The sequence below is a fragment of the Phocoena phocoena genome, chromosome 1, assembly GCF_963924675.1.
Source record: "Phocoena phocoena chromosome 1, mPhoPho1.1, whole genome shotgun sequence".
Lineage (NCBI taxonomy): Eukaryota > Metazoa > Chordata > Mammalia > Artiodactyla > Phocoenidae > Phocoena > Phocoena phocoena.
In genome coordinates, this window is record NC_089219.1 from 130,325,036 (window position 1) to 130,339,294 (window position 14,259).

The 14,259-nt window shown below is 36.3% G+C and overlaps 1 protein-coding gene across 1 annotated transcript in view; it reads left to right on the forward strand.

Annotated features, from left to right (window-relative positions):
* Positions 1 to 14,259, forward strand: part of KLHL20 (kelch like family member 20) — a 99,351-nt gene that overhangs the window by 33,377 nt on the left and 51,715 nt on the right. The window contains exon 3 of the mRNA XM_065877317.1: positions 1,930 to 2,503. Within this exon, the coding sequence (XP_065733389.1) occupies positions 1,930 to 2,503 (574 nt within the window). The remainder of the gene's footprint in view (positions 1 to 1,929; positions 2,504 to 14,259) is intronic.

Below are 14,259 nucleotides of genomic sequence, written 5' to 3' on the forward strand. Positions count from 1 at the left end.
GAAGTGTGAGGATAGCCTGAATTAGGGTGGGACTAGTGGAAAGGTAGAGAAATGGTTGGATTCTAGGTATTATTTGGAGGTAGAATGACAGAATTTGCTGATGGATTGGGTTTGAGGGTATGTGGAAGGGAAGGGGCTCCAAGATTTTTGGCCTGGGATGTCCCTAGTGGCATAGTGGTTAAGAATCTGCCTGTCAGTGCAGGGGACACAGGTTCGAGCCCTGGTCCAGGAAGATCCCACATGCTGCAGAGCAACTAAGCCTGCAAACCACAACTACTAAGACCGCGTGCCACAACTACTGAAGCCCGCGTGCCTAGAGCCTGTGCTCCACAACAAAGAGTAGCCCCTGCTCGACACAACTAGTGAAAGCCTATGTGCTTTAGCCATTCACATATGGGTGATGGGAACCATGAGATTAAATGCACTTCCCCAAGAATGTGTATAGAGAGCAGAGAAAACAGAACTTTTGAGAATGACCACATTTAAGAGAATTCCTTCCAAGTTTGCAAACCAGACAGTTGATAAGCATAGAGAAATTACCAATTATTGAAAGTCAGAATCTATACAATCTAATACAATCATAAGTGTTTTTATTTGCATACTGTTTTATTTTTAAAAAGTAGATATGTAGAAATTAGCTTTCATATTGTACTTAGGTGAAATAAAAAATTGTTTATGTCTGAGTTCAACAGTACCATCTTTGTGTACATAATTAAGGTCACAACAAAAACTCTTTAATTTCAACATACAATGTCAGTATTATAATGGAAAAATTTTAAATGGTCTTGTCTTTAATGGTGTAACACTGTTAACCACGTGATGTATTATTTCAGCATCTACTACAAACAAGAGACCATTAAGTACTGTGGCTGAAAGCTTTTTTGCTTGTTTACATGGGTGGTAACAATTATCCTTTAACTCAGTTTTGCTCAGTTTTATGTTTCAGTTTTAAATTGTCAAGCATAAACAGTGCTGTTTCTACCAGATGTCAGGAATTATGAACAGTTTGTACTATAGAATACAGTTACCTGTAGGCTGAGGCCAAGCGTAGAAATATTGAATTTATAAGTACTTGGGAAAAACAGGTTGCTGCTGAAGAAAGGAAGAGCTAAGTGTAGTTTCTTCTTCCTAAAATGTCCTTTTATATTCTCCTCTCCTTCCCAGGGGATTCTGTCAACACTCTAGTGTTTTATTATACTGTAGGTCTTGTCAGTGCTACAGCTTTAGGGGTAGTAAACTGATACTGTCTCTTGCAGGCCAGTATTAGACTATCTCAGTACAGTCATAGATGATTAGTTTCTGAGACTCACATGAGTCAGAAGACTGCTTAGTAAGTAGAGAATCAGAAACAGGAGTATAACGATCTGAAGCATGTGTGTAGGATATTTCACCTAAGCTCTGGAAAAATGCAATGTAATATTCCTACTTCACACACACAAAAATACATACCCTTGTAATAACCTGATAGCTTATGCCAGGTCTATGTTCCAGTATAAACAAATAAGTATAGACTTTGCCTTTCTGAACCACATTTTTTATCCTGGTTGCCCGCTTTCGGCTATTCATGTGTCTCTCCTTCTAGATAATTAGGTTCCCTGATTACCTCTTTATATTTCTTTGAATTTTCCTCAGTCCATAGCAAAATGCTCTGTAAAATATAAGAACTAGTAAATATTTGTTAAAAGCATAGTTATCATCTTAATTGAGGGGCATAGATTCTCTTTTTTTCTCCATGTCGATAGATACAGTGTGATGATTATGAAAATCCAAATGTCTTAGTTCTAATTATTTGTCAATAATTTAAGTTTGTGGCATTTACCTAGTAAGTTAGCACCTGAATTTCTACATACAATATACATGTGAAATGCAGGAATTAGCTTCTAAAAATATTGCCATCTTCTCTTCTCTCTCCTACCCCCATCTCTGTAGGTGTACCAACATTCGACCAGGAGAGACTGGAATGGATGTAACAAGCCGCTGCACCCTTGGAGACCCCAACAAACTGCCAGAAGGGGTTCCCCAACCTGCCCGCATGCCCTATATCTCAGACAAGCACCCTCGACAAACCTTGGAAGTGATTAACCTTCTGAGAAAGCACCGGGAGCTGTGTGATGTGGTGCTAGTTGTGGGTGCTAAGAAGATATATGCCCATCGAGTCATTTTGTCAGCCTGTAGTCCTTACTTCCGAGCTATGTTTACAGGAGAATTGGCAGAGAGCCGTCAGACGGAAGTTGTGATCCGAGACATAGATGAGAGGGCTATGGAACTACTGATAGACTTTGCATATACCTCCCAGATAACTGTGGAAGAGGGCAATGTTCAGACCCTTCTGCCAGCTGCTTGCCTCCTTCAGCTGGCAGAAATACAGGAAGCCTGTTGTGAATTCTTAAAGAGACAATTAGATCCTTCTAACTGCCTGGGCATTCGGGCTTTTGCTGACACACATTCATGTCGTGAGTTGCTAAGGATAGCAGACAAGTTCACTCAACATAACTTTCAAGAGGTGAGTTGTACTTGGTGGTGTGATGCATTCACAGTGTATTTGTCAGAAGAACAATATGGGTTCACCATTCTGCTAACACATACCTGTTTAGGTATTTACTGCTAATTCTAACTCATAATATCAAAGAAATGTTACAAATTCTAAGCCTGGTTTTTATTTTATAGGACAATTTTGTGTTCTTTTAGCAAAAGCTAAAGTTTTCAGGGATTGATTTCCCTAGACATATTCATAAAAGGCTCATTTATAAGCCAGAATACAGTTTATTACTGATAGGATAGTTGGTATTGGTCGTTTTTATAAAGCACTTCCTTCCTGATTATATGAGTGTTCAGCAGAATAAACTGTAGATCAGAGATTGTTTGAACTAATAATCAGAAAAATGAATTGGATGTTATTAGAAGGAGTTTTTTATTAAACCTGTTATTTTTCATTTATTCATTCATTTAATAAGTATTTGTAAAGCTACTATACTTCAGCCATTGTGCTTGGGAACAGAGGCTACAGTAATGAACAAGATGCCTAGAATGTCTGTTCTAGTGGAAATTATAATCTAGCAGGGAAGATAGCCATTGAATTCATAATTACAGTTAATGGGTGCTACAGAGAAGAAGCCTTGGATGATTTAACAGTGTATTACAGAGAGATTTAACTTTGGTTCTGGAACACTTCATACAAAATTCTGAAACATGAAGAAGCATAACAAGTTCAAGGAACTGAAAGAAACCCAGTGAGATCCAGAGGGCAAAAGGGAGGATGTAACATAATGATTTTATAGAAAGAATAGAGCCATATCACAATGGAGCTAATAGACCATGTTAAGAATTTGAAATTTAATCTTAAGACCAATAGAAAACCATTAAAAGGGCTTCCCTGGTGGTGCAGTGGTTAAGAATCCACCTGCCAATGCAGGAGACATAGGTTCAAGCCCTGGTCTGGGAAGATCCCACATGCTGTGGAGCAACTAAGCCTGTGCGCCACAACTACTGAGCCTGTGCTCTAGAGCCCTGAGCCACAGCTACTGAAGCCTGCACGCCTAGAGCCCACGCTCTGCAACAAGAGAAGCCACAGCAGTGAGAAACCTGAACACCACATGAAGAGTAACCCCTGCTCGCCACAACTAGAGAAAGCCCACGCACAGCAATGAAGACCCAACATAGCCAAAAATAAATAAATAAATAAATAAATTTTAAAAAAGAAAAGAAAACCATTAAAGGGTTTTAAGCAAAGGAAAGACATGGTTCATTTTATTCTTTAATACCACTCTTCTGTCCAACAGGATAACTTCCAATGGATCAAAGATTTAAAAAATACAAAGTGAAACCATGAAAATAGTAGCAGATGACATGAAGCAATTCCTTTATAATCTCGAAATGAAGAAGGCCTTTCTAATTGACTAACCCAGAAAGCATAGAAGAAAATATTGATAGATTTTACTATATAAAAATTAAAAATTTGTGCATGGTAAAACAAAATAATATCAAGACAAAAATCAAAGACAAACTGGGGGGAAATATTTTCAATTCATATTACAGATGATATATCCTTAATACATCAAGAGCTCCTATTGGTCAATAACCTAGACCAGTGACCTAACAGAAAAATGGGCAGTAAACAAGAAGTTCAGATTGCCCTTAAACATACGAAAATCTGCTCGTTTGTTCATAATAACTTAACAACGAATTAAAACTATACCAAAGTACTATTTTTTATCTATCAGATTACAAATTTGTAATCTATTAGATTGCAGTTATCCAGAAGTTTGATTACACACCCTGTTGACAAGACCATGGAGAAATAGCTACACTGCTAGTGTAAGTATAAATTGATAAAACCCCTCTGGAAGGAAACTGGGCAATATATCAAAATTACACACTTTTTGTTCACACTCTTTGACTCGCCAATATCATTTCTGGGAATCTGTACTAGAAATGGAGAGGGGAACAGTTTGAGGAGGTAAAATCATGGATTCCATTTTAGATATATTCAGTTTGAGATGCCTGTGAGATAGCTAAATAGAGATACTGAGCAGCTCACTGTTTATATGCATCTGTATCTTAGAAAAGAAGTTAGGCTGAGACTAAAATTTAGGAGTCATCAACATAGTAATGAAGTCATAATAATTAAACTATGGCTTAACCCTTTTTAGGCAGGATATAACCTTGAAGCCATAAAAGAAAATGATATATTTGATTGGATATAAATTTAAAACTTTTTAATATTTTATATAAATATAAAACTTTTTTACAAAAATCACCATAAACAAGGTTAAAAAAATCAGTGCCAATGAGATCACCTAGTAGGAAGAGAGAAGAGAAAAGCCCTAAAATTTTTCCAAATATTGAAGGATGATTAGCAAAAAAGCAACTGACAAAGGAAGCTGGGAATAACTAGCGTAGAGAAAGGAGGAAAACCAGCAACGTGGGGGTCATGAAATGCAAAGGAAGGGATTGGTTAAGGAGGATACACACACACACACACCACACACACGTACATATAGTTGGCCTTCCATATTTGCTGGTTCTGCATTCACAGATTCAACCAACTGTGGATCAAAAATATGAAAAATTCCATAAAGTTCCCAAAGATAATGTTTGAATTTGTCAGGTGCTGGCAACTATTTACATAACATTTATATTGTATTAGGTATTATAAGTTAATCTAGAGATGATTTAAAGTATATGGGAGGATTGTGTAGATTATGCAAATACTGTGCCATTTTATATGAGTCTTGAGCATCCATGAATTTTGGTATCCTGGGGGCACAGGGGAGTGGGGTAGAGGGCAATCCTGGAACCAATCCTCCTCAGATACCAACGGATAACTATTTATGCTGGAACAGCCAGGTAGTTTCCAAAATTTAATATTAGAATCATTGGCTTTAAGAAATATTAAAACAATACAGTTTGGAACTAAAGAAGGAACAGATCAGTGGCACTGAGAAGGGTCCAGAAGTAGATGTTTCAAGTCAGTGGAGGAAAGTAAAATTGTTTTAATATGTGTCTTTAGTAAAACTGGTGATTTGGGGAAAAAATAAACTCTTTAAACAGATGGAATTCCCAACTGATAAATAAATTAAACCTAAAAAATTAAATTCTAAAAGTACTAGAAGAAAGCATTAGTAGTCTGGGGGTAAAAACGGCCTTTCTAAGCAGGATATAACCCAGAAGCCATATAGAAAGATTAATAAATTTGATTGCATAAAAATTAAATATTTTTCAACCAAAAAAGTACCATAAACTAAATTAGGTAATGCCAAACTCAGAAAACCTATTTTGTGCATATGTGTCAGAAAAAACACTAATTCCCATAAGACTCATACAAATTCAATGAGAAAAACCATAAAAAATACATTAGAAAAATAGGCAAAGGATATGAATAAGCGATGTGTAAAAAAGATATTCAGGTATAAAATAAACATATGAAAGGATACTCACCATTACACATAACTAAAGAAACATACATCAAAACATTTCTTAACCTATCAAATTGGAAAAATAATTTTTAAACTTTATTTGAAAAAAATTCCAATGTATAAAAAGTTGTAGGAAAAAGAAAACTTTCATGTTCCCTTTACCAAGATTCACCAGTTGTTAACATTTTGACACATTTTCTTTATCATTTTGTCCTTATTATATAAATATTTTTCTTTCAACAATTTGAGAGTATACTGCATACATCATATTCCTTTACTCCTGAATGCTTCAATGTATATAATCCCTTATTGGTCGTATCATTTGCAAATATTTTCTCCCATTCAGTATGTTGTCTTTTTGTTTTGTCAATGGTTTCCTTTGGCATGCAAAGGCTTTTAAGTGTAATTAGGTCCCATGTGTTTATTTTTGCTTTTATTTCCTTTACTTTAGGAGACGCATCCAAAACAATATTGCTGTGATTGTGTCAAAGAGTGTTCTGCCTGTGTTTTCCTCTAGGAGTTTCATAGTATCTGGTCTTACATTTAGGTCTTTAATCATTTTGAGGGGTTTAAAAAAATTTTTTTTTCAAAAGCAGCCAGTTTAATTCATAGTAGTATTCATAGAACTTTTGTGGGGGTGGTTGTTTATTTTTTAAATTTTTATTGAAATATAGTTGACTTACAATGTTGTGTTAGTTTCAGATGTACAGTAAAATGATTCAGTTATTATTCTTTTTTACATTCTCTTCCATTGTAAGTTATTACAAGATATTGAGTATAGTTTCCTGTGCTAGACAGTAGGTCCTTGTTGGTTATTTTATATATAGTAGTATGTATATTTGAATCCCAAACTCCTAATTCTTTTGAGTTTATTTTTCAGAGAATGTTCTAATTCTCTTTTATGTAGCTGTCCAGTCTTCCCAGCACCACTTATTGAAGAGACTGTCCTTTCTCCATTGTATATTCTTGCCTCCTTTGTTGTAGATTAATTGACTATAAGGGTGTGGGTTTATATCTGGCCTTTCTGTCCTGTCCCATTGATATATGTGTCTGTTTTTGTGCAAGTATCATACTGTTTTGATTACTGCAGCTCTGTAGGATAATCTGAAGTTAGGGAGCATGATTCCTCCAGCTCTGTTCTTTTTTCTCCACATTGTTTTGGCTATTTGGGGTCTTTTGTGTTCCCATACAAATTTTTAAATTATTTGTTCTAGTTCTGTGAAAAATGCCATTGGTCATTTGATAGGGGTCGCATTGACTCTGTAGATTACCTTGGGTAGTGCGGTAATTTTAACAATATTGATTCTTCCAATCCAAGAACACAGTATATCTCTCCATCTGTTTGTGTTGTGTTCAGTTTCTTTCATCAGCGTCTTACAGTTTGCAGAGTACAGATCTTTTGCCTTCTCAGGTAGGTTTATTACTAGGTATTTTATTCTTTTCAATGTGATGATAAATCGGATTGTTTCCTTAATTCCTCCTTCTGATACTTCATATTAGTGGACAGAAATGCAACAGATTTTTGTATATTAATTTTGTACCTGCAACTTTACCAAATTCTTTGATGAGTTCTAGTAGTTTTCTGGAGGCATCTTTAGGATTTTCTATGTATAGTATCATGTCATCTGCAAACGATGACAGTTTTACTTCTTCTTTTCCAATTTGGGTTCCATTTATTTCTTTTTCTTCTCCGATTGCTGTGGCAAGGACTTCCAAAACTATGTTGAATAAAAGTGGTGAGAGACTTGGTGGCACAGTGGTTAAGAATCTGCCTGCCACTGCAGGGGACACGGTTTGATCCCTGGTCCAGGAAGATCCCACATGCCACAGAGCAACTAAGCCCACTACTAAGCAACTAAGTTGCACCACAACTACTGAGCCTGCGCTCTAGAGCCCATGTGCCACAACTACTGAAGCCCGCGTGCCTAGAGCCCATGCTCCACAACAAGAGAAGCGACCGCATTGAGAAGCCTGTGCACCACAATGAAGAGTAGCCACTGCTCGCCACAACTAGAGAAAAGCCCATGCAGCAATGAAGACCCAACGCAGCCAAAAAAAATAAATTAAAAAAAAAAGTGGTGAGAGAGGGCATCCTTGTCTTGTTCCTGATTTTAGAGGAAATGCTTTCAGCTTTTCACCATTGAGGGTGTTGTTAGCTGTGGGTTTCTCATGTATGTAGCCTTTACTATACTGACGTATGTTCCCTCTATGCCCACTTTCTGGAGAGTTTTTATTTTATCATAAATCGATGTTGAATTTTATCAAAAGCTTTTTCTGCATCTTTTGAGATGATCGTATGGTTTTTATTCTTCAGTTTGTTAACATGGTGTATCACATTAATTTGCAGATATTTAAAAATCCTTGCATCCCTAGGATAAATCTCACTTGATCATGGTGTATGATCCTTTTAATGTACTGTTGGATTCAGTTCGCTAGTATTATTTTGTTGAGGATTTTTGCATCTGTGTTCATCAGTGATATTGGCCTGTAATTTTCTTTGTGTGTGTGATATCTTTGTCTGGTTTTGGTGTCAGGCATCAGCCATCAGGTATGATGGCTTCATAGAAGAGTTTAGAAGTGTTCTTTCCTCTGCAATTTTTTGGAATAGGATAGGTGTTAAGTCATCTCTAAATGTTTGGTAGAATTCACCTGTGAAGCTCTTTGGTCCTGGACTTCTGTTTGTTGGGAGTTTTAAAATTACTGATTCAATTTCAGTACTGTTTCAATTTCTGTTTCTTCCTGGTTCAGTCTTGGGAGATTGTACCTTACTAAGAATTTGTCCATTTCATCTAGGTTGTGCATTTTATTGGCATAGAGTCGTTCATACTAGTCTCCATGATCCTTTGTATTTCTGTGGTGTCAGGTGTAACTTCTCCTTTTTCATTTCTGATTTTATTGACTTGGGCCCTCTCCCTTTTTTTCTCTCTCTCTCTTTTTTAATTGAAGTGTAGTTGATTAACAATGTTGTATTAGTTTCTGGTGTACAGCAAAGTGATTCAGTCTATATATATATATCAATTTTATATATCTATATATTCAGTTTTTTATGAGATTCTCTTTCATTTTGGTTATTACAAGATACTGAATATAGTTCCCTGTGCTATACCATAGCACCTTGTTGTTTATCTAGTTTATATATAGTAGGGTATATCTGTTAATCCCAAACTCCTAATTTATCCCTTCCCCATCCTTTCCACTTTGGTAACCATACATTTGTTTCCTATGTCTGTGAGTCTGTTTCTGTTTTGTAAATAAGTTCATTTGTATCATTTTTTTAGATTCCACATATAAGTGGTATCATATAATATTTGTCTTTGTCTGGCTTACTTCACTTAGTATGATACTCTCTAGATGCACCCATGTTACTGCAAATGGCATTATTTTGTTCGTTTTTATGGTTGAGTAATATTCCATTATATATAATGGAATATATATAATATAGGGTATACATACATATTATATATATACACCGTATCTTCTTTATCCATTAATCTGTTGATGGACACTTAGGTTGCTTCCATGTCTTGGCTATTGTAAATAGTGCAGCTCTGAACATAGGGGTGCATGTGTGTTTTTGAATTAGAGTTTCTGTCTTTTCTGAATATATGCCCAGGAGTAGGATTGCTGGATCGTATGGTAACTCTATTTTTAGTTTATTAAGGAACCTCCATACTCTCCATAGTGGCTGCATCAGTTTACATTCCCACCAACAATGTAGGAGGGTTCCCTTTTCTCCACATCCTCTCCAGCATTTATTATTTGTAGACCTTTTAATGATGGCCATTCTGACCATTGTTATGATACCTCATTGTAGTTTTGGTTTGCATTTCTCATTAGCAGTGTGGATATCTTTTCATGTGCCTGTTGGCCATCTGTATGTCTTTGTTGGAGAAATATTTATTTAGGTCTTCTGCCTACTTTTTTTTTTTTTTCTTTTTGTGGTACACGGGCCTCTCACTGCTGTGGCCTCTCCCGTTGTGGAGCACAGGCTCCAGACGCGCAGGCTCAGCAGCCATGGCTCAGGACCCAGCCGCCCCGCGGCATGTGGGATCTTCCTGGACCGGGGCACGAACCCGTGTCCCCTGCATCAGCAGGCGGACTCTCAACCACTGCGCCACCAGGGAAGCCCTGCCTACTTTTTGATTGGGTTGTTTGTTTTTTTGATATTGACCTGTATGAGCCGTTTGTATATTTTGGAAATTAAGCCCTTGCCAGTTGCATCATTTGCAAATATTTTCTCCCATTCTGTAGGTTGTCTTTCTGTTTTGTTTATGGTCTCCTTTGCTGTGCAAAAGCTTGGAAGTTTGATTAGGTCAAATTTGTTTATTTTTGTTTTTATTTCTATTGCCTTGGGAGACTGACCTAAAAAAATATTTGTACGATTTATATCAGAGAATGTTTTGCCTGTAATCTCTTCTAGGAGTTTTATGGTCTCATGTCTTACGTTTAAGTCTTTAAGCCATTTTGAATTTATTTTTGTGTATGGTGTGAGGGTGTGTTCTAACTTCACTGATTTACTTGTGGGTGTCCAACTTTTCCAACACCACTTGCTGAAGAGACTGTCTTTTTCCCATTGTATATTTTTGCCTCCTTTGTCGAAGATTAATTGACCATAGCTGTGCAGGTTTATTTCTAGACCCTCTGTTCTGTTCCATTGATCCATATGTCTGTTTTTGTGCCAATACCAATATAGTTTTGGTATATTGTTATATATATTGGTATATATAGTTTTGGTATATTGGTATATATACCAATATAGTTTTTCTGAAATCTGGGAGGGTTATGCCTCCAACTTTGCTCTTTTCCTCAGGATTGCTTTGGCAGTTCTAGATCCTCTGTAGTTCCTTATATTTATATATTTTATGATTATTTTTTCTAGTTTTGTGGAAAATGCCATTGGTATTTTGATAGGGATCACATTAAATCTGTAGCTTCCATTGGGTAGTATGGCCATTTTAACAATATTAATTCTTCCAAGAGCATGGGATATCTTTCCATTTCTTTGAATCATCTTCAGTTTCCTTTATTAATGTTTTATACTTCTCAGCATGTAAATCTTTCACCTCGTTGGTCAGGTTTATTTCTAAATATTTTATTATTTTTTTGATGTTATTTTCAAAGGGATTTTTTTAAACTTTTTTTTCTGATGTTTCATTGTTAGTGTAAAGAAATGCAAGATTTCTGTATGTTAATCCTGTATCCTGCTACCTTGCTGAATTCGTTTATCAGTTCTAGTAGTTTTTGTGTGGAGTCTTTAGGTTTTTGTATATATAGTATCATGTCATCTGCATATAATGACAATTTTACCTCTTCTGATTTGGATACCTTTTATTTCTTTTTCTTGTCTGGTTGCTGTGGCTAGGACTTCCAATACCATGTTGAATAAAAGTGGCAAGAGTGGGCATCCTTATCTTGTTCCAGATTTTAGCAGGAAGGCTTTCAGCTTTTCAGTGTTGAGAATTATGTTGGCTGTGAGTTTTTCATAAATAGCTTTTATTATGCTGAGATATGTTCCCTCTGCACTCACTTTGGTGAGAGTTTTTATCAAGAATGGGCGTTGAATTTTGTCAAATAGTTTTTCTGCATCTACTGAGATGATCATGTGGTTTTCGTCTTTTGTTGATCTGGTGTATCACATTGATTGATTTGCTGAACCACTCTTATGACCCTGGGATGAATCTAACTTCATCATGATATATGACCCTTTTTGTGTTGCTGGATTTGGTTTGCTAATGTTTTGTTAAAGATTTTGGCATCTATATTCGTCAAAGATATTGGCCTGTAATTTTCTTTTTTGGTAGTGTCTTTGTCTAGTTTTGGTATCAAGGTGATGATAGTTTCATAGAATGACTTTGCGAGTGTTCTGTCCCCCTTAATCTTCTGGAAGAGTTTAAGAAGGATTGTTATAAGTTCTTTTTATGTTTGGTAGAATTCCCCAGAGAAGCCATCCAGTCCTGGACTTTTGTCTGCAGGGAATTTTTGGTTTGGGGCTTTTTTTTTCCCTTTTGTTTTGTTTTTAAATTACAGATTCTATTTAAATTCCAGTGATTGGTCTGTTCAAATCATCTATTTCTTCTTTTTTTAAAATTAATTAATTTCTTTTTGGCTGCATTGGGTCTTTGTTGCTGCACACGGGCTTCTCATTGCAGTGGCTTCTCTTGTTGCAGAGCACGAGCTCTAGGCACGTGGGCTTCAGTAGTTGTGGCACATGGGCTCAGTAGTTGTGGCTTGTGGGCTCTAGAGCGCAGGCTCAGTAGTTGTGGTGCACGGGCTTAGTTGCTCCACGGCATGTGGGATCTTTCCAGACCAGGGCTCGAACCCATGTCCCCTGCATTGGCAGGCTGATTCTTAACCACTGCACTACCAGGGAAGCCACATCTATTTCTTTTTGATTCAGTTTTGGTGGGCTGTACGTTTCTAAAAACTTGTCCATTTCCTCTAGGTTGTCCAACTTGTTGGCATATAATTGTTCATATTTTTTCTTATGATGTTTTAGTATTTTTGCAACATCAGTTGTTATTTTTCCCTTTCATTTCATATTTTGTTCATTTAGGACCTCTCTCTTTTCTTCTTGGTGAGCCTGGCCAGAGGTTTATTGATTTTGTTTATCCTTTCAAAAAACCAGCTCTTAGTTTTATTTGTTTTTTCTGCTGGTTTTTTTAAATCTCTCTTTTATTTATTTCCTCTCTGGTCTTTATTGTTTCCTTCCTTCAGCTGACTTTAGGTTTTGCTTGTTCTTCTTTTCTAATTCTTTTAGGTGGTAGGTTAGGTTTTTTATTTGAGATTTTTCTTATTTTTGAGGAAGGCCTGTATTGCTATGAACTTCCCTCTTAGGACTGCTTTTGCTGCCTCCATAGATTTTGTATGGTTGTGTTTTCATTGTCATTTGTGTCAAGATATTTTTTAATTTCCTTTTTTATTTCATTGTTGACTCATTGGTTTTTTAGTAGCATGTATTTTCGTCTCCATATAATCTTTTTTTTTTCATTTCTCATTCTGTGGTTGATTTCTAGCTTCATACTGTGTGGTCAGAAAAGAGCCTTGAAATAATTTCTATACTCTTAAATGTGTTAAGAGTTGTTTTGGGGCTTCCCTGGTGGCGCAGTGGTTGAGAGTCCGCCTGCCAATAGAGGGAACACGGGTTCGTGCCCCGGTCCGGGAAGATCCCACATGCCGCGGAGCACCTGGGCCCGTGAGCCATGGCCGCTGAGCCTCTGCGTCCGGAGCCTGTGCTCCACAACGGGTGAGGCCACAACAGTGAGAGACCCCCGTACCAAAAAACAAAAAAAAAAAAGAGTTGTTTTGTTTCCTAGTATGTGGTCTTTCCTAGAGAATGTCCCATGTGTGCGTGAAAACAATGTGTATTCTGGGTTTTTTTGGATGTAATGTCTTGAAGATATTAATTAAATCTAACTGTTCTATTGTGTCATGTAGGGTCTCCACTGCCTTATTGATTTTCTGTCTGGAAGATCTGTCCATTGATGTCAGTGAGATGTTAAAGTCTCCTACTTTTGTATTCCCATCATTTTCTCCCTTTATGTCTGTTAGTATTTGTTTTATGTATTTAGGTGCTCATATATTGGGGACATGTATATTAACGAGTATAACGTCCTCTTCTTGTATTGATCCTTTTATCATTATATGATGTTCTTCTTTATCTTTCTTTATGGCCTTTGTTTTAAAGTCTATTTTGTCTGATATGAGTATTGCTACCCCTGCTTTCTTGTCATTTCCATTTGCCTGAAGTATCTTTTTCCATGTGTGTGTCCTTCACCCTAAAGTGAGTCTCTTATAGGCAGCATATTGTAGGCTCTCATGTTATTATCCAATCTGCCACTCTTTGTCTTTTGATTGGAGCATTTAGTCCATGACATTTGGGGTAATTACTGATATATATGTATTTATTGCCCTTTTAAAGCTTATTTTCCAGTTGATTTTGTATTTCTTCTCTATTCCTTTCTTTTTCTTTTGCTTTTCCTTTTATGTGTGATGGTTTTCTTTTCTATTATGCTTGAGTTCTCTTCTTTTTCCTTTTTTGGAATCTATTGTATGTTTTTGATTTGTGGTTACCCTGCTTTTCAAGTATGCTAACCCATAACTAGATCTACTTGCTTTAGACTGATAATCACATAATCTCAAACACAGTCTAAAAAAAAATCTACATTTTCTTACTTCCCTCCCCTACATTTTATCATTTTGATGTCCTATTTTACATCTTCATGTTTATCCTTTTGCTGTTTACTGTAATTGTAATTGCTTTCACAAAATATTTTGATTTTTTTAAAAAAACCTCTGTACTGGTAAGTGATCTACAGTCCTTTTATATATTTGCTTTTCCTATTGT